Below are 26,612 nucleotides of genomic sequence, written 5' to 3'. Positions count from 1 at the left end.
GGCTCAGAGAACATCAGAACCAGGGACTGCAAAAGAGAGAAATCTATTGATAGTATGCTCACATCTCCAACACTGCATTCACTCTTGGTCACCCTATCTCAAGAAGGATTTGGAAAAACAAGAAGAGGCACTGAGAAGGATAAAAAGGATGCCTATAAGTGTGTGCCAGCTCCCAGACATATCAGGAGACTAAATATGTCAGGACATGTTGAAAAAGTGTTTGATGATAAAAACGACAGAGAAAACAATGATTATTTGTCATTTTTCCTACCAGACAACTAATGAGCATGCTGTGAAATTATCAGCTAGCGGCCTTAAGAGAAAAATATTTTTTTCATGTAATACATTTGTTTGCTGCAATATTGCAGGCATAGCTTTAGGTATTCCAAGGCTTAAAAAAAGACTGCAAACAAATCCACAGAGGTTAGATCAGTGGTGGCTATGACGTGCAGTGGCTGGGGTACAACACCTGGTTCATGTCCCAACCTGCCAACTGCCCAGAGGCAGAAGGGGATCCAAAGGGAAGGAGCACCTCACCCTCAGGCAGATTTTCATACTTCCCCCCCTAAATACTAGCTTATCGGCCAGCGTAAGAGAGAGGATCCTGGGGCAGCAGACATCCAGCAATATCCATACAGATGTTTATGTCCATGCACAGGAACAAACCTATAACATGGCTTATATAAAGGTGATCCCAGCCCAGGGGAAGCTGCCGGATGAGGACCCCTTCATCAGAGCTACGGAAAGTGGCTTGCTTAGCAGAAGCAGACCTGTACACTCCCTACACATTGGCAATACAGGTCCTTCAGAGTGTGTTCAGTGGCTGGTGGTGGGCTCACCACCCCAACCCCAGCCAGGGGTGAATCTCTCACTCCCTGAGGTCCTCCAGGGATGCTCACCAACTGCTGTCCTTCCAGAAAGATGTGATGCCAACAGCCAGCTGAGCTGCAAGTGGACATCCCCCTTCCTCCAAGGACTTACGCTTTGGTAGCAGCCTGAACCAGCCACCATTCTCTGGATTCATACCAGGCAGGTTCTCAAACCCCTGTCATCCAGCTCCACATGCAACAGGAGCAAAAGCAGCCTCGCACACAGAAGTCAAGCCCTCCTTCTTCCTAGCCAAGGTAGGAAGAAAAAAGAGAGTTAAAGGCAGGAGGGCATGGTAAGAGAAGGGACTCAGGAAGCCAGGCTGGCAAAAGAGAGCAGACTTGATGTGATAACTTGGGGAAACAGGACGTCGTCACAAGGAGGCCAAATGCCCACGCTGTTCCCACACCCTGATGCGATACTGTCCAGACTCTCCACCCCCCTGAGGTTTGCCTTTATTTTTAACAAGTGCAAAAAAAAAAATCCCCCAGGCAACACTGTACTGAAAAATATAAATGACTCAGCTGGAGACAGACCGGCTGAGTAAGCCCCAAGACTAATTTTCTCTCTAGGTTTCCTCCTCTTGGAGGTAATGTCATACCTTCACAATAACGAGATCAAGACAAAATACATCTCTGGTCTGTCTGCTGGGCTGGTTCAACAAACCACTTTGCATCTCCCAGCAACACCAAAAACTGTTGCAAGGAAGGCAGGACATTTTTTTCTTAGTCCACCTATAGCCCTAAATTAGCCTTTGTTACTTCAAGTAATGACAAAGTACTGCCAAAACCAGACTGGTCCTGCAATTAGTACTCTCCTAGCCACCATAAAGATGATTGAAATATCAATAACCTTAGTAGCCCCACATAAAGATGGGCTACTTACCAAAAAAAGCTTTTCTTCAGTAAACAGAGAAAGTCTGTAAAAGGCCAACTGTTAAAAACTTGATTCAGTTTAAGAGCTGCACAAATGAGGAAGAGTCTCAAGAGGTCTTTCGATGAGAAGTTCAGAGCACTCAACTGGCAAAAAAATTGGGGTGTCACCATCCCAACACTCCATTAAAAGGCCACAAGAAAAGCATGTACAAAATCCTGTTCACCAGCAAGGGTACCTACCTGAAGAGTGCACGTGTTTTCACACAATTAAAGTCTTATTTGTCTCCTAACCATCCAAATGAAAAAGAAATAAATCCAATTCCATATATTACTTATGTCTGCATATTTGTAACAAGAACAAAGTTGTCTGAATGATTTTTTTCTTCTGAAGACTCATTCAAAGAAACCTGAAGTTAATGAAAAGGCTCCTTTTTACTTACCAAATTAAGAAGGTTTTGGATTAGATTCCTACAATCCTAGTGCATTCAAAGGAATCTAATGGATCTTCTGCTAAAGATGCAACCAAAAAATCATTCTTACAGCAAATGAAGTACATTAACCGTATTTAAAGATCCCATTGAAATGAACCACAATATTTGTTCCCTTACAATTTAAGAAAGAATCATTTCATTATTAAAAACCCAGTGGATGCAAGGCTTTGCCAGAACAACTTCTGTGGACTTTATTTCTTGCTTCTGTTTCCCACCAGAGAACCCAAATGTGCTTTACTGCCATTCAAATCAACATCTTTGAAAGCGACTGCTGACTTTGAAAGGGGGCAAATACCTCTTGCTCAGCTTCAGAGATGCACAAACATCTGTATGCACAACTTCAGCCTTCAATTAATACTACATTGTAATATGCTGCTTTGATGGAGACATTCACCTCATTGTTTCCAGGAATTGAGATACTACGGGGAAAAAAGGAGTAGAAAATATCATTGCTGTGAATACAAGGACAGTTTTGTAACTGTTCTTCTAACAGTTTTTCTAACAGACCCAACCACCAAACAGGGACTGAGTCCTTAAATTGTGTTTTCTGTAGGTTTGTGAAAGGCAGAGATGACTACACATCTAGTGTGAATCAAATATAGAACAGAAATAGCAAGAGAATTCCTAACTTAAAGCATAGGGCCAAAATAATAGGTGTTTTAAGCAGTTCAACTTCCGAGTAAAAAAAAAAAAAACAAAAAAAGCGCCAAAAACAGCAGCTCCAATGCATTTGTGCAAGCAACTTGCCCAAACACCAGAGGCTGCTTAATCATGTCTGAGTGTTGAAAATGTCAAAAAGGCAATGACAGCTTGCTGCAATAAGGATGCTGCACCAGGCAACACATAGAAGAGGGAACCAAAAAAAACCCATGAACAATGGTGACCCAGAAGACATGAAAGCAGAGAAAAAAGGCAAACAGAGAATCATTGGGCTCCTCTTGCACATGGCTGAAGGGTCACTTTCAGGAGTACTTCACAGATGCAGGCAGACCAAATGAAAAAAAACAGTGTGCTAGCCTGACTGCATGCCCTTACCACCAAACTCTCCGGGCACCGGCCTCATATATTTTGCAAAGAACGTGCTTTGTCTCCTTTTTGTTTTCTACCCTGCTTCCTGTTCACCCACTCTATGCTTTGGGTTGTGAAGCCAAAACCTCTGATCAAGCACCAGATTAAGAGAATGCACATTAGAAAAGCATTCTTTATTCTTGCATTTGAACAAAGCTGACATTTCACATAAATTCATAATACCGATCAGCTAAAAGGGTTTACAGGGCAGCTATGCTCCCCGCCGGCTATCCGTTTCCGTAATGGATTCTTTACTAAATCTATAAGCCAGGAAAGGATGGATTGTAGATACTTAAAACAGCAAAACTAATTAACTAAACATAACTACTTCCTTTGAAGCTTTAGTAGATGGTAAAAATTTCCATTTATCTATTTTTATGTGAACTGAAAACATCTGTGAAACTCTGTATTCTTCTGACATGGAAATTAAGAATGGTATTTTCAAGCATAAACCATCAGAAATCCTGAACCAAAGTGAAAGCTGCTAGCTTCACTGCTGTGCTCAGGCAGGTCCCCAGGATTAGACGGCAGATGACTCCTCATCGCTAATCTCTATTAGTTATGAAGATGTGTTCTTTACTTTCTCAGAGATGCTTCTCTGTGTAAACAGTACATTTACTACCTCTCCACCTGCACCCTCATTTAAAGAGGAGATTTCTAGATTTACCAGCAGGAGTAAACATCAATATTTACAAAGATTTCATTATTGGACACATTTATTTGCAGATCTGCTACAACTACTCACCCCAAAACTGAAAGATTTAAATTGCTACGGCACATGAAATGATACTTTCTGAGGTCCATGCTGTTCCTCCAGGAATATTATACTGGTGTAAAGAGGGCTTACACTTTTGCCAAAATAACTTAAGGCAGACTAATGCCTTAATTCCTTTCCAGATTCAGCTTGTTTAATTTCAAGATAAATTAAAAAAATATTTTGAGTCTCAAACTCACATTTTGCACCTCCTGCTGCCTTTGTTGTTGCAGGAAAGATGCCAAATCCTCCCACCTCCTCTGTCCTGTGCAAAACTGATAGGCTTTGAAGTGCTGAACTTTCAATAGCTTCATCCTCTGGAGCTGAGAAAGGTGTAGCTGAGACCTGGGTTTGCTCCACCACTAAAACTGGGTGAGGAGTTTCTGTAACTAACACACAAAGTTCACAAGCCAAGAAAGGCTTTACCAGAGCCACTCCTGCTCCAGGAAAGAGCACAGGCCTTGGTCACCCAAAGATGCTTTTCAGCGAGGATACAACTTCAGGAAAGCAAAGAAAAGAAGATTTGTATTCAAAATTGCTGCCTAAGCACTCTGTCTTGGTGCTGGCTTAAAGGGGAAAAAAGAAAGAAAAAAGCAAAGTTAAAGGGAGAAGGAGGGATGACAGGTAAATGCTTGTGAAGTCTAAAGAAATAAGCCTGCAGAGCCAGGTAAAAGAACTTGGAAGAGCAAGAACTACAGGAATACATGTAGAGATGCAGTGTGAAAGATTTTATGCTCAGATAGAAAAAGGAAAGTACAGAGAAAAAGTACAGAGAAAAAAAAAAATCATCCTTATGGGTGCATCTAGCACAACTATGCAGTCCGGTCCTCTACCTTCTCCCTGTGCCACGCGCTGCATCCCAGTGTCACCAGCATCACCCCACAGCCTCTGATCTGAACGAAAGGGACACTGGCAGCTCACACCAACCACTGGGGACTGCGGAGAGGAGGAGAAGGCAAGAAGAGGAGGGGAAAACTAGATGATTCTACTGTATCAGTCAAGATAAACTGACACAGTGCCACCATTCATCTGCTCTACACCCAAAGCTCCCTGAAGGTTTTCTGACTGCCTTCACTGTGTACTTTCTTGTGGGCACTCAGCTTAACACTGTGTAGGGATATTTAAAAGGTAACCTGAAGCCCAGGAACTCATGTAGCCATGCTAATCTCCAGGCTTGCTGCCTTCACTGTTGGCTGGTTCTTATTTCTTGTACTTTCCCAGAATCTGAAAGTTTCAGACAAACTGATCTTATACTAAAATGTATCAGTTAAGGGGAAAGAAAAAAAACCACCAACCCAGAACACTGGATTAGCACATGAAGAAGGCTGCTGCCACTGAAAGCAATGGGTTCAGTGGCTGCTCACAGACCATAGTTTCCAGCTGCAGGCTAAAACTGGTTAGCGTGTAATCATGATTTCTCTAGCAGGTTTACAAGTGCCAGGCCAGCTTCTCAGTCCTATCCATGAATTACTGTTTGCCATCCCCTCTGCAGCGCTGGGGGCACTATATTGGGCGAGAAACTGTAAAAGGGATCATGAGAACTGGCCCAAGCCCAAGGGACACCATGAGATGCCATTCACTAGCTCTGACCACAAAGCAAGCGGGGTCAGAGCCAGCAAAGGGTTGAGAAGAGATGCTCAAGTAGGGAATCCTTTTCACCCTGTTGATGAAACAACAGGAAAACAGACACCTCATGTTTAGCTGGGTGAACCAACTCTCTGCCTGATCACAAAAACACCAGCATTCACCTAAGGGACAGTTCAGGGCTGCATGGCCAGCGCAACAGCTCCCATTTATTGCTGGTTTAGTTCTCTGAACCAGACCCCCAGAAACTCCGATAAATGCCTGAGCTGCACAAAGAAGAGTCAGGAACACACAGCTGGGGGTGGAAGGAGGTCAGTGCCACAGCAGCAACCTTTTAGAAAAGTTTTAAGTGTTATCAACCACACCCCAAGTTCTCCAATGTGCATTAACTCAGCCCAGATTAACAGAGCCCACTAAAGTCTCTAGATCATGCAAAATTGCATTTCCACACCGCAGTACTCAATCTCCTGGAAGAGCCGGTGTGAGAACCTGGAAAGCACCCTCATAGTAAGAAGCTGTAACTCCTGAACAAGAAAATGCAAAACCATCCTGCAGGCATGAGGCAGTCAGTCTTGCAACCAAACCTAAGAGTCACTACCCCTTTGCACAATCAGAGCAGTGAGTCAAGTTCCCAAGATGCTTTCAGAGCCTGCTAATCCAAATTTTTTGCTGTTTCATTCTTTTTTTCTCATATCTTTGCAACACTTCATAATTTTCTAATTTAGCTAATGAAGATAATCTTCTTACAATTCTGGGGATGCTTTGTGAATTTTTTGTTTTAAATATTTTTTTTTTCCAAGAAAGGAAGGCTTCAAGCATTCAAACACCTGGTATTCTGAGTAGCATTGCCATACTAATTAATATGTTGGAAGAGCATGCCATGGAGCAAAATACTGGTGGAGGTGCAAAGAACAAGCACGCTTAGGTTGGAGTCACCAAGACTCAGAAGGAAGAAGTCATAAACAAAAGAAGTGACAAGCAGCAACTTAAATCAAAGTGGTTACTAATAGGACAAGGACTGAACACAGACGGAAGTAATATACTAAAAAAATCTTACATAAATAAACTAGAGCATTTGGAAAGGTTGCAGAGCTCAAAGCAACTCAAACAACTATAAGCTCTGTGAAATGGGTAGGAAAGTCAATATAATTAAACGTCCTGAAGGCACAGTAAATACAGTGTGGCTTGGTTTAGCACAGAACAAGTCATCTACATCTGAGACCCATGCAAGCACTAAAAAAAAAAAATCACAAAATTCCTACACTTCGAGTGTGACCAGCTGCACAGTATGGACCAAATTTAGCATGCCCAGGAACATAGTGAATTTGAAGCTTTTAAGACATGTCTATGCAAGGCTAGTAAGAGCATGAAACTAAGGGATTACATGTACATAAACCCATTCATGAATAAGATGTATTTTTCCTTAAGCAAGGTGTATACAAGTAAAGCTGCTGCACTTCAGTCTCCCATCCTGTCTTAATCCGAATCAACACTTAAACATGCACAACTCCAGAGTCTCAGTTGAGTCTGTGCTTTGCTCCTGGGCACCACAAGACTTGGCTGCCCCTCTTCTCGCCCATTGGAAGTAGGGGGGCTGTCTAATTTTCTGGCTCTTGCTCCTCACTTCAACTCTAGGATCATCACTCTTGCTATCAAATCAACCCAGCCTTTGTTCAGGACAGGTCCTTTTAACTACTGCAGAATTTCCCACTCCCACACACAATCCAGGAGACAGCCTGTATGAAAGATTTATATCAATCCCTTAAGCAGCAACACAAGGTTATATAAAAGATGGGATATGCAGACTACAAAGCAGCTAAGAAACACACTAACTTGTAGGTGACAATTAACACCAAAAATTCAAGATTGTCACAGAGAAGTCTAGCGCTTTTTTTTTTTTTTTTTTTTTGGGAAAGAGAGAGAGGGGTTTTTTCTCTCAACTGTGGCACAATTTGCAACACTAAGAGATCCTGGCCCTGCTCCATCACTCAAGTGTTTGAAGCTGGTTTCACCAGGACCAGACCTCATCCATTGCACGCTGACAATAACAAAACAAGCCTCAGCACGATCGCACACAGTTTCACAACAGCTTCACATGGATCTTAAATATGAGCTGTCCCCAAATGGGACCTCTTAACAAGTCAAGCTTCCCCTGACCTTGCTGCCACCCAGGTAGTTGATTTGGGGACCTGGAGCACCCCAACATGCAGCATGGCCACAGCAGAGAAGCTGTCAGAGCTTGCGTAGAGGAGCAGGAAGGAGCTGCCGAGGCCAGGAGAAGGGCAGGAAAGTCCCGCTCAGCTCAGGCTGCACTTTCACAACACATTGGCTTCAGCAACAAAATTACCTCACTGGGCTCCTTCTCCAGCCTCAGCGCTTCTCCTGCCTCATGCTGGAGTCCACAGCTCCCTTCTGCCAGCACAACCACTTTCAAGCCTGCCCTGTAAACTCCATCACCCAAAAAACAAGCATTAGAGATGACATCTTTTTTCTAGAGCATACCTATAGCCCATGTAATTAAAAAAAAAAACAAACAAACAACAAACACAAACCTGCTTCTGGTGTGGCATTGCACATGGTTAAATCAGTGCAACCACAAAAAGGTGCACTGCAGCACAGGGATGGGCTTTTCTTATGCAAGTTTCTTGTCAAGGCAAACATACAACACAATTACACGCCAACACTCTCAAATAGCTTATTATTTGCAATACAACAACGCTATGTAGCACTTTCTGCTCTTCAGATTGTATCCTGCTCTGCACAAATACTGCTTCCCTCAAAATCCCAGTTCTGGAGAACCATGTAAATGAGTGAGAATTGAGAAATAAAGAACTGTCCTTGGGTTACAAAGAAAAAAGCTGTAAGAGAGGGATCTATGTCACATAACTTTAATCACCTAATAGGTATAACTGGAACCCAAGCTAGTACCCCTGTAGCGAGGAGGGAGAGCAGCATCTCCCAAGGACCACTCAGCGTGTTTCTCTCTCTGCTGCCCATCCTGAGAGCAGGGATGCTCAGTGTAGCCTAAATGCCAAACATAAGAGGAATCCCCTCTAAAGGTCTGAACAACCGTAAAAAAGGGGAAAACAAAATCACAAGCACCTTTCTCTGCCTATTACCTTCTAACGCTCAGAATTAGAAACTGAGATTTTGGGGACAGCAAAGGTCTCTACACAATCAGTAAAAAGACACAGTGTAAAGCCAGCAAGAGGAAGCACTCAAAGATACAAGCAAGTCCATTTTACAAATAAAAATAATAATAAAAAACAGAGGAAAGGTGAGAATGATTTATCCTTTCAACCAAAAGCCCAAACCAATTAGATAATGTTCCTTTAAGAGCAAAGACTGCATCCCATACATTAACCCTCAAAACAAAGTCAAATGCCTTTTTACAGCTTGACAGAAGCACAGGTTGAAATTTCATTTCACGTGGCCTCTAGCTCTGCATCCTTGTTAAAACACATTCCCTGTTAGCATATCTCACAATTACTCAAGAACGTAAAAAATTTAGGAGGTAAAGGGCTCTCTTCTGCACTCTCCGAGTGCTCAAACAATGCACTTTCATTCACATAAAATCTGTTTCATAGCTGCTAAAAAATAAAATTAAGCCATTAATATGATCGTTCTTGATAGCAAATTAAAGTCTACCTAGAAGCCTGGGCTGCGGTCTGGCTGACGGATGCTGCCAGGAAGCCCAGCAAGGTCTGAAACTACCAAGGAGACAGATTTCTCTGGCAGATGTGGTATGGGGATGGTATCAGCGAAGAATTTTCCCTCCTGCCCCATGGCATATAATAAACATCAGTGGGTGACGACAGCATCCCAGCCGCAATCCACTCTAGTGCTGTGCTGGCTCAGTGCTCCCCTGCCCCAGAGGGAAGACCATGCCAGGACCCCACACACCAAGGCACCACGATCACACTTCCCCTCTGTTGTGACCTCTACAGCACAAACATCAAAACCCACAACTCAGAAGGGAGCATGCCAGCTAATCAGACCTGAAAAGGCATGTTCCGCTTGGCTTTATTTGCTGAAGCCCTGCCCAGCCCGCAACCACAGAGCAGCAGAGAAGGATCAGTCTAACAAGTGAGCCAGAGGAACAAAGCATAGGCATTGTCTCCAGCACAAAGATCCTGTAGCATTCGATTTCTAATCAGTGTTGCTAGACATTAATAACACTGCCTACCGTGGCAGCCAGCCACCGGGCCCACCTCACACAGTCCATCACCACTACTGCAAATACAGACAGAACATTTGAAGGTGATGTACGGATCTCCTGTAGGCTCCGGCTTCACAGCTGCCCATGACCCAAGCCTGGTTCCATGCCATTAACTGAGGCATAATGATCTGGGGCACAACTAGAAAACACAGAAATCAGACCACATTCGCTACACAGCTGGTAGGGTGTGAAAAGCATTGGCCCTGGTGATCAAAGCACTTTGCTACAGATAGGATCAGCCTGAATAACCTCAGCAGCTTACAATGTGCCAGGCTGAGCTGTGAGGACAGACAGTGGGAATCTCAGCTGATGCAGCAGTTGAGCAGTGCTCTGGATAGAAACAGCTTTTAAGTGTCTTCCTCCTCTTCCTCTGATGGGTAATTGAGATAAAGCCAAAGGAGCCATACCAACAACACGGCAAAGCCTGAAACCACAGTCTCAGACATCCCACCTTGCTACTGCAAGAAGTGCTCCAATCTACACCATGCTCAGGAAAAATGTGAATAGCTCTTGGGCCCTGGGAAGTAACTTCAGTTGAACAGAGTTTACTCAGGACCAGTAAAAATACCAAGCACCTGAATAGCGTCAGTGTTTATATTATACAAATGAAAAGGGCAGTATTAGACTCTTTACATCAACTCCAGCTCTCCTCCTAAATTTCACAAGGGCACATCTTCCAAAGTAACAAGCAATGACAGAGGTTTATTACTGGCTTTTGTCATTGCTAACTTGCTCCCACAAAAAGTATTCCCACTAAACACTTGAAGACTTAAGCTGCCAAGAAAAGAAATAACCAGCAGCAGCTTTGCTGGGCACTGGTGCTTCTGCATGGCTCCATGCTATGCTCCTGGGCAGCGAAGCAGCTGTGAGCCTCTAACCAGAGGAGAAAACCTCTGCAGAGTGACTTGGGCAGTCTTGTGACACAGACGAAATACCTTGTGGCCCATGTTAACCTTTGAATTACAAAGATCCAAACTGTTTAACTGCCTGCTCAACAGTTCGCTCTGCAGCAGCGTTTTAACAGGACACAGAGGAGGCACTTGTCTCTCTCCTGCTGACAGACAAGCCGCAAACAGCCGGTCGTGCTGGGTCAGAACCCGTTTTGCCCGTTCCCTCGGAAAGAAGAGGGATGTTTGTGCTGGGGATACAAAGGCCGATCTGTTCAGAACTGGCCACAGTTCTCCCACTTGGCTCCCATCACTGGCCTGACACAGGCTGGCGTCGAAGGGGGAAGGGTAAAAACACAAGCACTGTCCCATTTCCCCAAAGACTGTTCCTAGCAAAAGTCATCATTTCAAAATGCTGCACTTTGAGAATTCTTGTGTGGAGTGCCCATGAAAATCTCAACTGTGTAAACTGGGAGTTTAATTTGTATAGTCAACATTTAAAAACAAGTTAAATGTGGCTACATTTGTCCAGCGGAAAAAGCTACAATCTGCAAAATGGTTCTTCCCTCCTTGGCAATCGCTACTGTTTGCTTGTTTGTTTTGGTGCAGCACAGGTTGGGAGGGAGGAATGATAATAAAAACACAAACCCTTTTTCTCCTCACCTTGAATGGCGACAGACTCAAGAGCAAGCAGCTTTATATAGTGCAATCAGCACTTGTATGCCCACAGGAGAGGAAAAACAAAACCACGTGTCTTCGTCTTGCACAGTCTTACCCAAACTTAGCTTCAATGAAATCAATTAAGACATGTTACGTACACAAAGGTCATCCTCATCTATGCAGTTATAGGATCAGGGCACAGCGAGAGGAGCCTATACATGCTAAACTTCAGCCTATACACACGCTGCGGAGAGATGGATAGGACGTTCTGCCTGCCCTTGCTGCCTGCCCACCCCACTTCAGCCTGCAAAGAGGAGTATTTTCATCTATTTTCACATGTTGTTATTTCACAGTATTTATTTAAAGGCTGAAGAGACGGTGTGACCTACTTTTGCTTTACAAGCACTTTCAAGGAGTACCTGTGCATAGAAGTCGTGGATCCTCCAGCGTGAGGCAGCCGTGAGGACGGCTGGTCTGAGAGGGGCTGCCAGTGCCCCTCACAGCTCAGTCCCCTCCATCACCTCCCATACTAAACAGGAACATGGTAGCAGGTGGTCCTGGGGCAGAAGCAAACGTCCCCCTGGAGCAAGCTGAGATGAACAGGCCTTCTTTTCTCCGTCCTCCTTGGCCACTGTGTCATACACAGTGTCCTTCAGCAGGACTGTTCAGAGGGCTCAGGCAGCACCATGGGGGTCCTTCTGCCAGAACTCAACCCCTGAGGAGCTGATGCCAGGGGCACTGCAGCTGAAGTGCCTGTTGAATCAGACTCACATTACCCTTTTTTCCTAGCATTTATCAAGGGAATAACGTTCAAAAAGCATGGAGTTATTACTGCAGAGCTGTGTCTCACCCGACTTTCCTGAATCTGTTATTATGCTCTTAACTGGCTACTCTTCATGTAATACTGTAAGAGCTTTCTTTGCAACACTCTTCCAAACCTATGATTACAAGTTTAAAACCAGGGGTTAATTTCAGCTCACTATACATTCTAACGATGCCTATATTTAAAAGGAAAGAAACCACAAGGTAATTGGGTTGCATTCCAGGTCTGGAGACCTCAGGGCTCCCGAGCTAACCCAAATTCCCCCAAGACCTCAGACACGAAACACAGCAGACTTACAGTTTATGTACAGTCTTGTGACGATACCAATTCTGTCACTTTTCAATCACTCTTGAACTGTGGTTGCAACTTAGCACCTCTTCAGAGATAAAGAAAACCATCAGGTCTGGCTGTTTGCCAGGTGGCCATCAGCAGCTGATGGAGCCTGCCCTGACACAGCGCTGATCCCCAGCGGGGCTCTGCCAGCCTTCAGACACACAAAGCAGCCAGCCGGGATAAAGTCTGCAAGCAAACGTTTTGATTATGCAGTTAACTTGTTCAGCTACAACTGCAGGTTTTCCTGCATAATCAGGCTGATAAACATCAAACTTTTTCTGATGCTGCCTCCCACCCTAAATGATGCAGTAAGAGGCAAGAAAGGAGGTTAATGACATCCAGAAAAAACAAGGGGGGTTGGCGTGGGGGCAAGAGGAGCATTGTATCATTGGGTCAGAGGCAAGACACGCAGAGACTTTGGGCCTGGTGTACTCTGCAAACCCAGAATATCTCTGGTGACTGTCACAGTCTGGCGTTACAGACTGCAATGGCACCAAGGTAGTAGCAAACTAGTTTGTCCAGGAGAACCATGTGTGCATTGGCAGTGCTATAGAGAGGGCAGGAGGGCACTTAAAAAACTCCCGTTCAACAGGAAAGCCGTCAAATTTCTGCTGGGTGCAGCTTTTTGGAGAAAACACAGCTCTACAAACCAGCCTTCACCTGCAACTACATTTTTGTTGTCTCCAAAAACAATGACTGCTTCCTGCTCCAGTTTAACTTTATTTTTAGTGTGTCTAAAAAACACGTTGCAGAGGTCAGAGCTTAGCTCTGAACGAGAAAGAAAACCTGAAACACCCTTTGGAAAGCTGGTGATACGGTCTCTGTCACCCTGGAGTTTGAAAGTAACTGTGGAGGTTTCAGAAGTAACGTTTTGATTGAGACAAGGACCCACAGCTTAGGCACAGATCCGACTGCGCCAAATTATTCAACCTTGGTGATTAGCACAGAAAAGTAGATTAAGAAAGAACAATTGTTTAAACAATTATTATTGCACAAAATGACTGAACTCAGAGACTGAACTCCTGCCGCATCTATTTTACAATGCTGCTTTTACAAGGTCTTTGGGGCAGCGGAAAGGGAGGAGGGACAAGTCAAAAGGGTTGCAGAGGGGGAGTACTGAGTCAGGTTTGCTAAGCACAGTAAAGCAGCATGTTAACAGAGAGGCTCAACTGAAAAGCTTGCGAGCGGGTTTGTTCAGCCATGCAGGAAGCCAGCGAAGTGAGTCACCCAGGAAGGACCAAAGAACTGTCCGTATTATTTTAAAGGAGAATGAATGCAGTAGGTATCAGAGACACCTCTTTTTCCCCCATCAGAGATTTACGTCAATATTGCTTGCTAAAAAATACCCTAATCCCATGGAAATCAATGGGAAAGCACATGCCAACTCAAAGAGGAGGCGGCTTTTGCTCTCCTACCTTCTGTTCCACAGTCACTCCCCTTTCTTGGCACTCTCTAGCAGATGGAAGGTTGTCCCCACTAGCCTGGCTATCACCCACTCATCGCTGGAGGCTTGGCTGCAGACAACCAGACACAGACAGTCGGGTCTGGGTGGAGAACACTGACCCTAAGAAAAAACAAAATTGCAGGTGCAGCCTCCTGCAAAGCACTCCAGCAAATGAACCAACCCAGAAACTCCTTCAGAGCAGGTATTATCAAGATTCTATTTATTTCCATTTTCATAGAACAATTAACTTAATCTATACAGCACTGACAACAAACAAATTCTGTCTTGGATATGAGCAAATGCATGTACAAAACACATGCAAGCTCATGGCATATGCTATATGTGTTTACCCACCTGTACCTTGTGCCCATGACAGAATCGCTGATAGATGTTTATAGCGGTGTCAACACCAGGGCTAGGTCAGCTCTGGAATTAAACAGTGACATTTAAACCAACATCAGCCAACACAATAGTGAACAGAAAGCAAAAGGAAAATAAAAAACAAAATAATTCATTGTATAGTCCCCCACAGAAATAATTTCCCACCCTTCATGGTTTCATGAACATTTCTTGATTCCTTCATATGCATACAATTCTACACAAAGTCTTCAACACAGCAAGACCTAAAAAGGTAGTGGCCCAATTTAATTTACAGCTGCATTGAGGAGGTATTAAAATTACACTTAGAAGAGCTATTTTAGGCAAGCTTTAGAGACTCAAGAAGTTTCTTCCTCATTTCCCTCTGAAATCAAGACTTCTAATAAGAGCTTCATTGAAACAACGAAGCATAGCCCCAGAACTATGACTAACTGAAAAGATCAAATGTAAGTTTCTTACAGGAATTCATGTAATATTTCACTTGTGACTTCTCCACTGGAAGCATATCTGTCTTGGCTCGTACCAAATATACATCCTTATCCACTTTGCACAACATGCATATTGATAGAAAAATAACAGAACAAAGTGATTAAGGAGAACAGCATGCGTAAAGTTTCCAAAGAACAGAATAAATACCTTAAATTATAAAAATTAATTACACATTTTAAGAAAGTGAGGAAAAAAACTACTGCATTGAGTTGGTCAAAACTTTCCGGCCATGAAAATTGCCTGTTGATAAATGTGGCACAATTGCAAAGATTTTCCACGAGAAGAAGGTACATTGGGCAATTCTCTGCTATTCCATACAGAAAATCCTACTTAGAAAAAAAGCAAGTTCAAATTAGCCTTTTGAAAGCAAATGGCTTTCTTTTTAAATATAAAATGCCATTTCAAAATTAAAACATCGTAAAGATTTCCACAGAAACTTGTATGTTTTCAGGTCAACCCTTCCTTTCCTTCCTCAAAACCCCAAAGGTATTTATTCTCAATATTTTATTAAGAGTGTGAACCTTGAAACCTTTCTAAGGTCTTAAGACCATTTATGCACGTGGACAAAAAGCTCTGCAAGGATTTGAAAGAAAGCTCAAGCGTTAAATACTAACATTTCAAGGTATGCCTAGCATATCAACACAGAATGGTCCTAGCATAGCAGTCCTTACACAGGCAAAGACCAGAGTCAATTTAAGTTTATTTTTATTGGGTGAGGTTTACAATATGCCCAACTCACTATTTATTTCCTCAAGGCTTCACAGACAAAGTGCTGCTCTTTTGATAGTCTATCCCACATGTTTATTAAAATAGATATAACACAGTGAAAGGAAAAGATAAAACTGACATAGGATCATTTTGAGTTTCAGGGATATTTTATATGCTATCTCTTAGAACTGCAATTTATGGCTTTCCTTAACGGAGCCTTTCAGGTTGATTTTAACGTGTTAAGTGGAAAATCCACTCGTTTGTTACTGCAATGTTTTCTTTATGACCTGCCCTCGTACATCACTTACGTCTGCTTATTTATACAGATAGCTGTTCGCTGAATGGACTAGGAACTTCTTAAACCTAGTTTCTTTAACTTGCATTCTTCCAGAGTTAAAATGTTTTCTTTTATTGCCTTTTTGGTCAGACATTTCTCCAGTGTTCCACAAACATGAAGACAACTGAAGTTACTATGAGGTTCTTTTCTCTTTTAAAATTTAAATTTTAAATTTTTAAAAGAATACAGATTTCCCCCTCAGGGCTAGACAAGAGCCATGTCTACAAATATACCAGCATCAGCCTGCAACTCAATCGCTGTCCCTAAAGACGGCGCCAGCAAAAGCCTCAAAAGCAACAATGGCTTCAAGCAGATTAGCTGTGGCATCTGCAGCACCTTGAGGTTTGTCCGCAGGTTTAAGTGTTGCTTGTGTCTGTCCCCACCACTGTGGTCAGGACTTCCTCAGCTGTTTGGAGAATTTGTGCTATGTTAACCCTTGGACCAGCCATTTAGCCAAGCTTCTGAAATCTAGATGGGTTTAATTCAGGCAAAGCACATTAATAACACCTGGAGCTCTTCACCAAGAGCCTGCTGTCATCATCCAAGTCATTCCAGCTTGAAGCTTGCTCCCTTCTCTTGCAGTAAGCACATCTTCCTGACTTTATTCGACGGAGCTCACAATCAGTGACATCCCCAGCTCTGGAAGAGGCTTCACAGAGGTGTGATACGTAAAGCCCCTCCATACAGCCAGGACAGCCCACCATGCTGCCCTCACAGCAGAGACCTGATGGGTAACACAGGGACTAGCTCAGCCCCTCCAGACCTGGCAAAACCCCAGCAGCGTAAAGCTGGTAGCAACCGTGTTGTCTTCAAGCACATTTGAAGGTCAAGCCTCAAACAAGGGAAGCCTGTTGATGGTGTTGTTCATTACAGAAGTATGCATATAAATACACCTTATGGTGTGTGTCTCTGTGCCTAGGTACATATTTATATAGTAGGTAACCCTGCTGGTTCTCTAGAGACACCCCTCCATCCTAGCCACATATCGCTGATGGAGGAGGCTGGGTACCAGGAAAATCTGTCACTGCATGAGACAGGACAAATAAGTCAAAAGGGGCGGAGAGTTACCAAGAATCATGTGCTCTTTGGGAAACAACGGTAATTTGGAAGCCATTTTTCTGTCCACAGCATACCCAACACGGAAAAAAAAAAGCAAACAAAAAACCCACAAAGCAAACCAAACCTAAAAAATAATCCCACAAAACAAAACAAAAAATCCCCCAAATCAACCAAAAAAAAAAAAAAAAAAGCCACACACAAACAATTCAAGCAGCAAGTACTGAAGGTAAATCCTGCTCACCTCATTCCTGGAAAATATTCCTGAACATCCAGTAATTAAATCCCTCCTTTGGCTTCATGTCAGCAAGAGAAGGATCCTGCTGGCTCCTGCCTGACAAGAGTAAGACCAACCGGAAGCTGCCTGCTACGAGGGAAATCACATCTACCACTGCTGTCCTGCCAGCCCCCCTACCAGCTCCATCCTTCCAGGCTGCTTCACAGTGATTAAAGCCCAAACTCCAGGATAAACAGATAAACTCTCGCTGCCCGAGGTAAAACTATTAGTTTACAGCAGCTTCCTAAGCTACATGCTGGATAACAGTAAACCTCTCCAGCATCTTCATCTTCTCACAGCTGCCTCTTGCTCCACTTGTAGAATCCGAGCCAATGGCAGTTAAAACACAGGTGTCAGGATAGTAAATCATCCTGAAAACAGCTATTATTGAAATAACTCAGACAAGAGTGGAGGTACGTTATTTCCACGGTATAGCTTTCAATACTCCCTCATAACTACTTGATTATGTTAAAAGCCAAAACAGGTATTGCACCAGCAGAAGATGCCTATGGCAAATGAACATAAAGCTTAACTAATGGTCCCATTTCCCTGAAAGTGCACAAGGCTGATAAATAGTCCCATGAGGTCACGTTATCTGTTGAAGCAAATCAGTTTAGTGCCTCCTTTGCCAAAGGGAATTCATATTCTGATACAGTCCTTTTATAAAAAAAAAAAAGTTTTAAAATTTTATTTTTATATTATGTCTCTAACTTTTGGATACTTGGGAAAAAGGATCCTGTTTCTCAGATACCCATACCAGGAATTTACCATTTTTTAGCATGCTATTAAAGTGAACAGAAGCTATTCACACAGATGCGCACACACACACAAGTTACTCACCTGTGTGGTGCCTGAAGCAGACTCACTGCTCAAATACATTATCATCTTTAGACGGAAACATCCCTGAGCCATGAGGAATAAACCCAGCCACAGCCTTAGTTCTGATGACTTTTAGAGCTGTGCCAACTAGCATAACTTCCAACAGTTCAGCAAAAAGCTGCACAACATTTTTAGAAGGAGTGTGCTGTATGTTAATCATTTCTAATCAGAGATAGTTTCTCCACATCTACTGTTCTGGCTCATTTCCTTACAATTAAGAACTCCATTTTATTCAATGGCTACAATACAGATGTGTTGCTTTGGCAGTGACCTACCCTGTCGTGCCCTTAGTGTATGCGCAGTGAAAGCTGTAACGAGTTCAGCAGTTCAAGTTCAAGACAGACAAAATTAAAGCCAGACCGTAACAGAAATGTACAGTAGCAGCAGCCGGAAATTCAACTCTGCCAAAAAGTTATGCAGAAATTATGTCCCTTAATTTAATTTACGTGAAGGAACAAACTTAACCCAACAGCAAGGCAATACCTACCTAGCGGTAAAGCAATCTGAAGGACTAGTCACAGTTGATTAAACCTTTTGTAAGCAAGTCTGTTAAATTACATTCTGGAGAAAAGTATGTTTTGAAAGCTAAGCAGACAATGGACTAACCAATTTTGTCTTTTCCCAACTTCTCCTGCAAGCAGAGTTAGGTAAAAAACTCTCGCATCCTCGTTCATTATTCAGTGTTGCTGGACTGAGAGGTTGCAAGCTGCTGGGAGCCGTAATTTCAAGGAATCCTCTCTCTTCCAGAAGTGCAAGGCACAGAAGGCAAGGCCATTAACCATCTTTTGAAGCACGGAGACCAAGCCTCACAGAACAGCTTTCTCGGTCCTGCAAAATAGCAGCTGACAGCCATTTATTTAAGAGCACAAAGGAGGCTCGTAACACACTCTCCAACACGTAGCACTCCACACTTTCTACATACCTTGTAGTTTCTCACACACTTCTCTAGCCCAAATTAGCCATGCCTTACCTCAAACATCTTCTAACCCCCTCCTTGCAGTGATGCTCCTCAAGGCATGTACAAATGCTGCCACTCCCCTGATGTACCTTCCCATCTCTACCATTAACGACCTTTGTCCCCCTGCCAAAACAGACTACTTATTCCTACTATTCAGGCTCCTAGCTCTTTCCCAATCCACCACAACAGTATGATGCTCTCCCTGACTGCTCAAAGTACAGATGTCCTGGCAAAGACCCTTAGCACAGACACAGCTCATGCTGACAGCAGCGTTTTTCTCTGCCTGACATCATTTAAGGTTTGGAGAGGTGGCACAGCTGAGCCAAGTGAAGCTCACTTCACACCAGCTACAGCTGCTGTAGCAAGACCAGTGGGGGGTCAGGAGCAGCTAAGAGAGGTGACTCTCACTCACCTCCACCTACCCCATCAAGGCCAGCAAAACTGCATTATATAGGCTATTCACAAACCCTATATGATATATAGTTCAGACTTTTTGCATGTTCTAGAAACTGTTGCCATCCCTTCTTCACCAACTATTTTTCTGAGATGCTTGAAGAATTTTTTTCAGATTTGGAAAGCCAGTCTCCCATGCAGTGCCAGGACAGCTTTGTTCCCATCATATTTTGTTCATTTACATATGCTATTGCTCTCTTGAACTACTGTTTCCTCTGATTTCCCTTCTCCTTAAGTAGCTATACCAGTTCTAACAAGTAGCCATGGCAACATAATCTTGCAGAATAAAGTATAAAATAATCCTACGATCTGAAATCTAAATTAGAAAAATGGAATGGAAATAACACTTATGAACTCTGAATGCACGCAAATGGATGTTATACTTACAGTCAAATTTACAGATAAATTACTACCAGGAGAAACTCCACACCAAGTGTTATGAAAACAGCAAGATTAAGAAAGTAAAAAAAAAAAAAAAATAAATTAAATTGTTCCAAACCTATACCTGAAACCATTAGCCTACTGGGATCAGTACCTGTATTGGGCTGTTCCAAATCCAACTCTAATTTGAATTACGGAGTCTCCTCACCAGCTCCCTCGGGACGGACACGCAGCAAGCGTTCCTGACCGTGGCAGGGATCGGGGGAGGCCAGTGCTGCTGGCCATCACTCATGTAAAAATGCCTTCCTGGGAAGGTGGGACTGGCCTTCAGTGAAAAGGCATCTGCCACAGCAAAATTAAGATACAAACACTGTTTCATTCCCCATAGCAAAAGCCTTCAGCTTTCAATTTTACTCAAACAGTTTAAAGATTCTTCAAAGAGTTATACCAAGTTTTCAATTTAATCTTCCACAAAGGAATTACTGCTGGGATTTTAAAAAATGCTTTTTTTTTTTCTAATGATACTTAACATGTAGACTCTGTATGTGCAATTGAATCCCAGATCCCTAGACACATTTAATCTTCTAAGCGCCCTTAAGGAGCTGGTACTAAGTCCCTTCTATAGGACTTAGTATATGATTTCCAAGGTGGGTGGGCTGAGGGGGCACCCTGCACTTGGTTCAAATAAATCCAAGAATGTGTTGCCCACAACTGCCTTATTTTCATTACAGTAACCGAGAAAAAGAACTTGTACCAGATTTACTGCAAGAAGATGTACTGATTCTTATCTGTGAAAAGTGATACAGGCTGTCTGGACTGCTAAATTAGCTTGTAATCTAATCTAATCAATGAAAGACACATCAAGTGTTCCCACTCAAGCTTCCCCATCAGCTGCAGGCAGCTGAAACAATCAAACCCGAGATTCTCAGGGACTGCTTAGACCTGCTATTCTTGAGAATAAGATTACCTGCTCCTTTCCCTTTCAATTTCACTTTCAAACTGATGTGTGCCAAGGGCAGCTACACAGGCTATGAAACATGCTACAATCTCCAAGTATAAAGCATTTCCCTAACTGATATTTCGCTGGCACCAAAAAAAAAAGTTCAAGTGTTTCCTCCTTACATTTACTAGAAGTGTAAAGAGTAACTATGCATACAATTTGTAATCACTGAGATTTACAGCCCTGACTGTAGTAAGTATTTATGTCACGTAGGCACTTATTAAGTGCCCTGTGCCTCATTTTTTCCCTATACTTGTAAGAGACACACTTTCTTGGATAAATATTGTATTTTGTTAACCCCCAGAAATCTCCTGAAATCTCCTGTTGTCAGTACTTTACTGAAAGACAATGAAAACATAGATAAGATAGGAAAATACAGTCAACAAGTAGCCCCTGCCTATTTTACATTATTTGATCATGTAATTCACACAAGCAAAATTGTTTCGCTTCACCCAAAGAAAATTTTAAAAGGGTAGGAAGGGGAGAATTCTTACAACTCTTACAGGAATATTGTTTGGAAAATAATACATGTTACTATGGTACAGGCTGCACCATGCTTATTCTCACATTGCTTTAAAGCTGTGGATTATGCTCAAGAGGGCTAGAGAAGAGGGGACTATAGTCTACCATCCATACCCTAAAATTCACAATGCAGGAGGCTGCCTCTCAGTGGGAAATTTCTGCAAACCCACATAGGCTGCGAGCGCCACTTCTCACGGGAGCTGTAAGCCCTACCTTGCAATTGTGTTAGCTTAACTGGGAATCGCTCAAAACCAATTAAAAACTCTAGCAACACTGAGAAGATACTCCTTTTCCTGCTATGTACCTTCCACCACCATCATCAGAAGCTCATCCGCACACATTTAACAAGTTAGGAAGTGATGCAATTGAAACAAATATCCTGCAGCCAGCTAGCAAAAAACATACTAATGTGGGGAGGGGGGGGGTTCACCACATCCAAATACAGCATCATGCAGAAGGGCCCTGTCTGACATCAGCACAGGCTACCTCAATTTTTCATTTTTTCACCGAACACGTAGAGAATACATGCACAACCAGCTTGATTACAGAGCATGCCGAGGGACTGCTCTCATCTAGGATGCTCTGATAAAAGCAAACACCTTTCGTGTCTTGAGAGTCACTTGAATGTAATGTGCTTCACATGGCACAAGAGAGGCTCTTGATTTTCCAAAGTGCTTATTTAAGAAGACCCGGTTTAACAGAACCGCAGGGAAATTATATGTACAAACAATAGCTGTCATGATAATTTTAGCTGCCTTCCACGCCTTCAAATAAGCACTGTACCAGGAGGCTGTCTCATCTCTCACATAGGGGAATTATTTGCGCTCCTGAACGCGGTTGAGAAGCTCCGTCCTGATGTTCTGAACACCTGAGAAGCCACCCAGGGCTGACAAGCACAACACCAGTGCTTCCCCTACCCCTGCTCACTGGCTGCTTTGCTCCCCTGCACCTGTGCCCAAGCTGTGACGGAAAGCTCACAGGAAATTAAACCCTGCAGGCAGAAGAGGTCCATCCCTGCAGATGAGGAGAGAGCAGGATTTCTTAGGGCTCAGGTCCTTCTTCACTATCACCTCCCTCTCCTCTTGAATCTTTTGCCTTACAGCTCCTCCTATGGCAATGCCGCCTGTTGCCTTATTTCCCTTCCATTTACCAAATCCGACCTGATTTCAAGGCACCCTGGCCAATGCCACAGATCAGACTTGTAAGAAGGAACGGATACTTTAGCTTAGCAGCTGGACTACACAAGTGAGGACTGCAACAGACTGGTGTCCTTCAGCAATGGAAAATGAGAGGACAGAACAACTTTGCAAGGCTATTAAATTTGCTAGAGTAGGACCTCTCCCAGTGTGCTTTACAGCTGTGCCCACGCCCCCTCCCCAGCACAGCTACGGCAGCCATGCCACCCCTAAACCTTCAGCACGCAATCTCTTATTCCCACAGCTCGGAGACAACGATCAACGCAGCAAAAGGGGCAACTGTTAAAACGAAGCATTGCCCCATCCCTTCCCCTTTTCTTAGGCCTTCCTCCTCCTGCCACCCACCCCAGTGCCAGCCCTGCTGCCCACACACAGTGCAGAGGGCTGGGGAGGGATTTTCTGCTCCCTTCCTCCCCACACAGGAATGCAGGAGAGACTACAGTTCAGTGCTGAGTTAGTAAATGCCTCATTTCACTGAGCAAGCAATTTTAGGAAGGACACTATATAACAGACAGGCTCCAGCACTCTGATGGTGGGTCTGTTGAGCCATACTGACCACATCTTCACTGCTGATAACCCCTATGAAATTCAACTGTAAGACCTTTTCGAGGAATGCACAACGCGTTGGGTAATACCCAGAGCCCTGTTGCACCATGAAATGTACCCCTTGTGCTTCACACCTTGCCGTGCCTTTGCAAATTTGGCTTTCTGGAAGTCACAAGCAAGTCTCAGAATCTCCCTGAAAAAGTCAATGTTACATTTTTGACCCTGGGAACACATGCTGGCATTGCTCTGTCAATTGGAGAAAGATCCTAGAGAGGAGCTGCACAGGGGTCTTGCCTGCCCCAGCACAGGCTGCTTTTTTGTGATACAACTCTCTAAGAAGTCAGGAAATGGCAAATTCCTATTGTCTGGAAGAAAAGGAAAATCAAGGCTCTCCCTCCTATACTTTAAAGGGAAAAAATACTTTTGGATTTTTCTTGCTTTAGTAGTAAAAAGACCGGTTTAGACTGCACTACCAAAGAAAGAGTTTCAAAGTTAGACATTGAATCCCAGAGAACTGTTTTATACTGCGTGTTCACACAAGCCATTCATGTAGAGAGGTTCCTGGCTGAAGGGAGTAGCGTCTCTGGGGCAATGCTGTGGCCAACTCTCATTTTGGTTACTCCGCTGAAATAGCCAGAGAAAGGCAGGACAAAACACTAAGTTCAGTGCCAGAGTATTTTAAATCTGAAGAGGGATGACTACTGAAATACACTCTCGATTTACAAATTACAAATTCAATTGCAGAAACATCCACTGAGGCACATCAGCCTTCACAGAGCAAAGAAAATGCAAGAAAACAGCTGCGATGAAAGGAGGGGAGAGAAAGAGGGTGCTGAGTCCACGCTGAAACAGCTTCATCTTCACTCTTACCGGGAAGAAAACTGAGGGATTTTTTTTTAAAGACTGGTACAGCAGCAGCCTGTTCAGGTGGTTACTGCAGGCACTACAAGGAGGGAGGGAGACCGTTGCAAGCACGATGTGCTGTCATTGGATCACACCAAAGCTCAGCGGTTGCCTGGCCTGCACCCCAGGAAGCCCTTAAACTGCATAAAACAAACCAGGGACAGAATTCAGATGCACCAGCCTCAATTCAGACCTCAAAAAGAAGCTCCTGTTAAGACTTCACAGGTATCTTTATCAACAGTTCAGCTGCAGCAACTGAGGACGCTATGCACTTTGGTCCCATGAGCAGCACTGGGCATGCGGGGGGGGGGAGACACAATTGCCCTCAGCTTCTTAAATCCTCATGGGGCACTAACTCCTTCACAGTTTTCACTGTCAAGTGGAGAACACCAGTTTCTCAGCACACATGACTGCAGATGATGTTTGCTCCTCCTGTCTTCCCTTCAAACTTTTTCTGTAACTTTCTGCCATAGCCGGCTGCTCAGGGGTGACCCTCAGCTGTGCCTCCTAACCAGCAGCAGCACCTCCTTTGCTTCTCTGAAGGAGCACCATGAAGACACACGTGAAAAAAACATGTGGTAGCAAAGGGGCTACAGGCACAGGGAGGTGGGAGCACGGATGGCTTGGAGGAAGGCAACGGACAGCACAGGGAATGACAGCACAGCAGCATGCCTCAGATGCCACTGACCTCCAGGTAAATGAACTTCTCAGCCAGTGTGTTAATCGCTTTACCAAATCCGTGCCAAGGGCCTTTCTGAAGCTGTTCATACTCTCAGGTGGAGCAAGTAAATTAGCCCTTGTAAGAAGACAAGGATCAAACACCTGTGAACACCTCTCAGGAACTCACCGTCCTGGGGAACCTGGCTTCTGCTTCTACTTGCTCCCTGCCCAACACCCGTCCTGTTCGGGGGGCGGGCACCCTCCCTCCACACACACCAACGTCTGCTCCTTACTCTGGGCTCGGCTGCTGAGGCTACTCCTTCCAGAACCGTTTCAGTCACCCTCGAGAAAGGAAAGCCACTGCTTTGCAGGGACAGTTACCGTGTCAGGGAGGCACTGCCAGCTTCGTCCAAGTCTCTTTGCCTCCCTCATCCCTAGTCGGGAGTGGGGTGGTGGAAGGAACTGGGGGAGAGAGCGGTGGCGGGCATTTCCAGATGGCTGGGCTGGGGGAAAGTCTCCCAAGCCCTTACGGTCCGGGGGGTCGCTTTACTCCTTACCCTGTCCTCTCCCGGCACCCAACTCCCCCCCCCTTTCTTGGGCTGAAAAGCCACGAAAACGCGCAGACGGCAGATCCCGCGGATCCCTCACCCGGAGGGGCTCGGCCAGGCTCTCACCCTGGAGCCGACCCGCCGCCGCTACCGGCCGGGGCTGGGGGGCTCCGCCGGCTGCTTCGGAGCCGGAAACTTCCCGCCCGGCTGCCCGGTAACGCGCTTGTCCCCGCCGGAGGGGCCACCTTAACGCGTACCGTCGGGGGTCCCGGCGCGGTGTAAGCTCTCCCTGCTGGAACGACGCCCGGAGGAGCGGACCGAGACGCACGGAGGCACCTCCTCACCCCCCTCGGCTCGGCTCCGCCGTCTCTCCGGCTGCCGAGCCCACCTGCCCCCCCAAGCCCGCCGCCCCGGGACGTGCCGGCGACCCGGCTGCCCCCCGGCCCCCGCCCCTACCTTCCAGCAGCACCTCCTTGCCGGCCCGCTTGAGCGCCTGCACCGCCTCGTCGTGGGTGGCATCCCGCAGGTCGGTGCCGTTGACGGCCAGGATGGCATCGCCCACGTAGAGGGCCTGGGTCTGGTCGGCCGCCAGCCCCTTGAAGATCTTGCTGATGAGGATGGGCATCTTATTCTCCTTGCCACCCTTGATGCTGATGCCCAGCCCGCCCAGCTCCTGCTTCAGCACCTTCACACACCGCTTCTTGTTGGAGACGGCCTCGGGCACCTGCTCGGGGGGGTCGGTGAAGGCGGTGCGCACCGCCGCCGCCCCCCCGCCGCCCTCGGCCCCGCGGCACGCCGCCCCATCGCCGCCCAGGCCGTTGTGGGCCGCGCCGTCGGGGCGCTCCTCGCCGCTCAGCACCAGCGCCTCGCCGCCCAAGTTGGCGAGCACTTTGTGCCAGCGCTCCCGCACCAAAACTTCCAGCCAGCCGCTGCGCTGCGCCCGGCCGCCCCCGCCGCCGCCCGCCGCCGCTACCGCCATCTTAGGAGCATGCTGGAAGCGCCCAGTGACGGCACCCCCGGCACGGCGCGGCGGTACCGGACTTCAGCCGCGGGGCGGTGAGCTCCCGGCGCGGCGGGGTGGGGCGAGGAGCCGCGGCCGCCCCCCCGGGGCCGCGCCGGGGCGGGCGCACCTGGCGGCACCGCCCGCCGCCGCCGGACCGGGCGCGCGTGGCCGGGGGCGGGGGAGCGCGCGCGTGGCCGGGGGCGTCCCGGCCCACCCCCCACACCCCCCCCCGGAGGGACACGTCCCCGCCGAGCTGTGGCCCCCTGCCAGCCGGCGGGGCGGGGGGCTCCGAGCGCTGGCGGGGCCCCGCGGG

The 26,612-nt window shown here is 45.5% G+C and overlaps 1 protein-coding gene across 1 annotated transcript in view; it reads right to left on the bottom strand.

Moving 5' to 3' along the window:
- SNTB1 (syntrophin beta 1) overlaps positions 1 to 26,376 on the bottom strand; it is a 116,159-nt gene extending 89,783 nt beyond the window's left edge. The window contains exon 1 of the mRNA XM_037381275.1: positions 25,753 to 26,376. Within this exon, the coding sequence (XP_037237172.1) occupies positions 25,753 to 26,275 (523 nt within the window). The 5' untranslated portion in view covers positions 26,276 to 26,376. The remainder of the gene's footprint in view (positions 1 to 25,752) is intronic.
- Positions 26,377 to 26,612: the final 236 nt, after the last annotated feature.

Source organism: Falco rusticolus, chromosome 3, assembly GCF_015220075.1.
Source record: "Falco rusticolus isolate bFalRus1 chromosome 3, bFalRus1.pri, whole genome shotgun sequence".
In the NCBI taxonomy this organism is placed as follows: Eukaryota; Metazoa; Chordata; class Aves; order Falconiformes; family Falconidae; genus Falco; species Falco rusticolus.
This window is presented reverse-complemented; position numbering and strand designations above follow the sequence as displayed.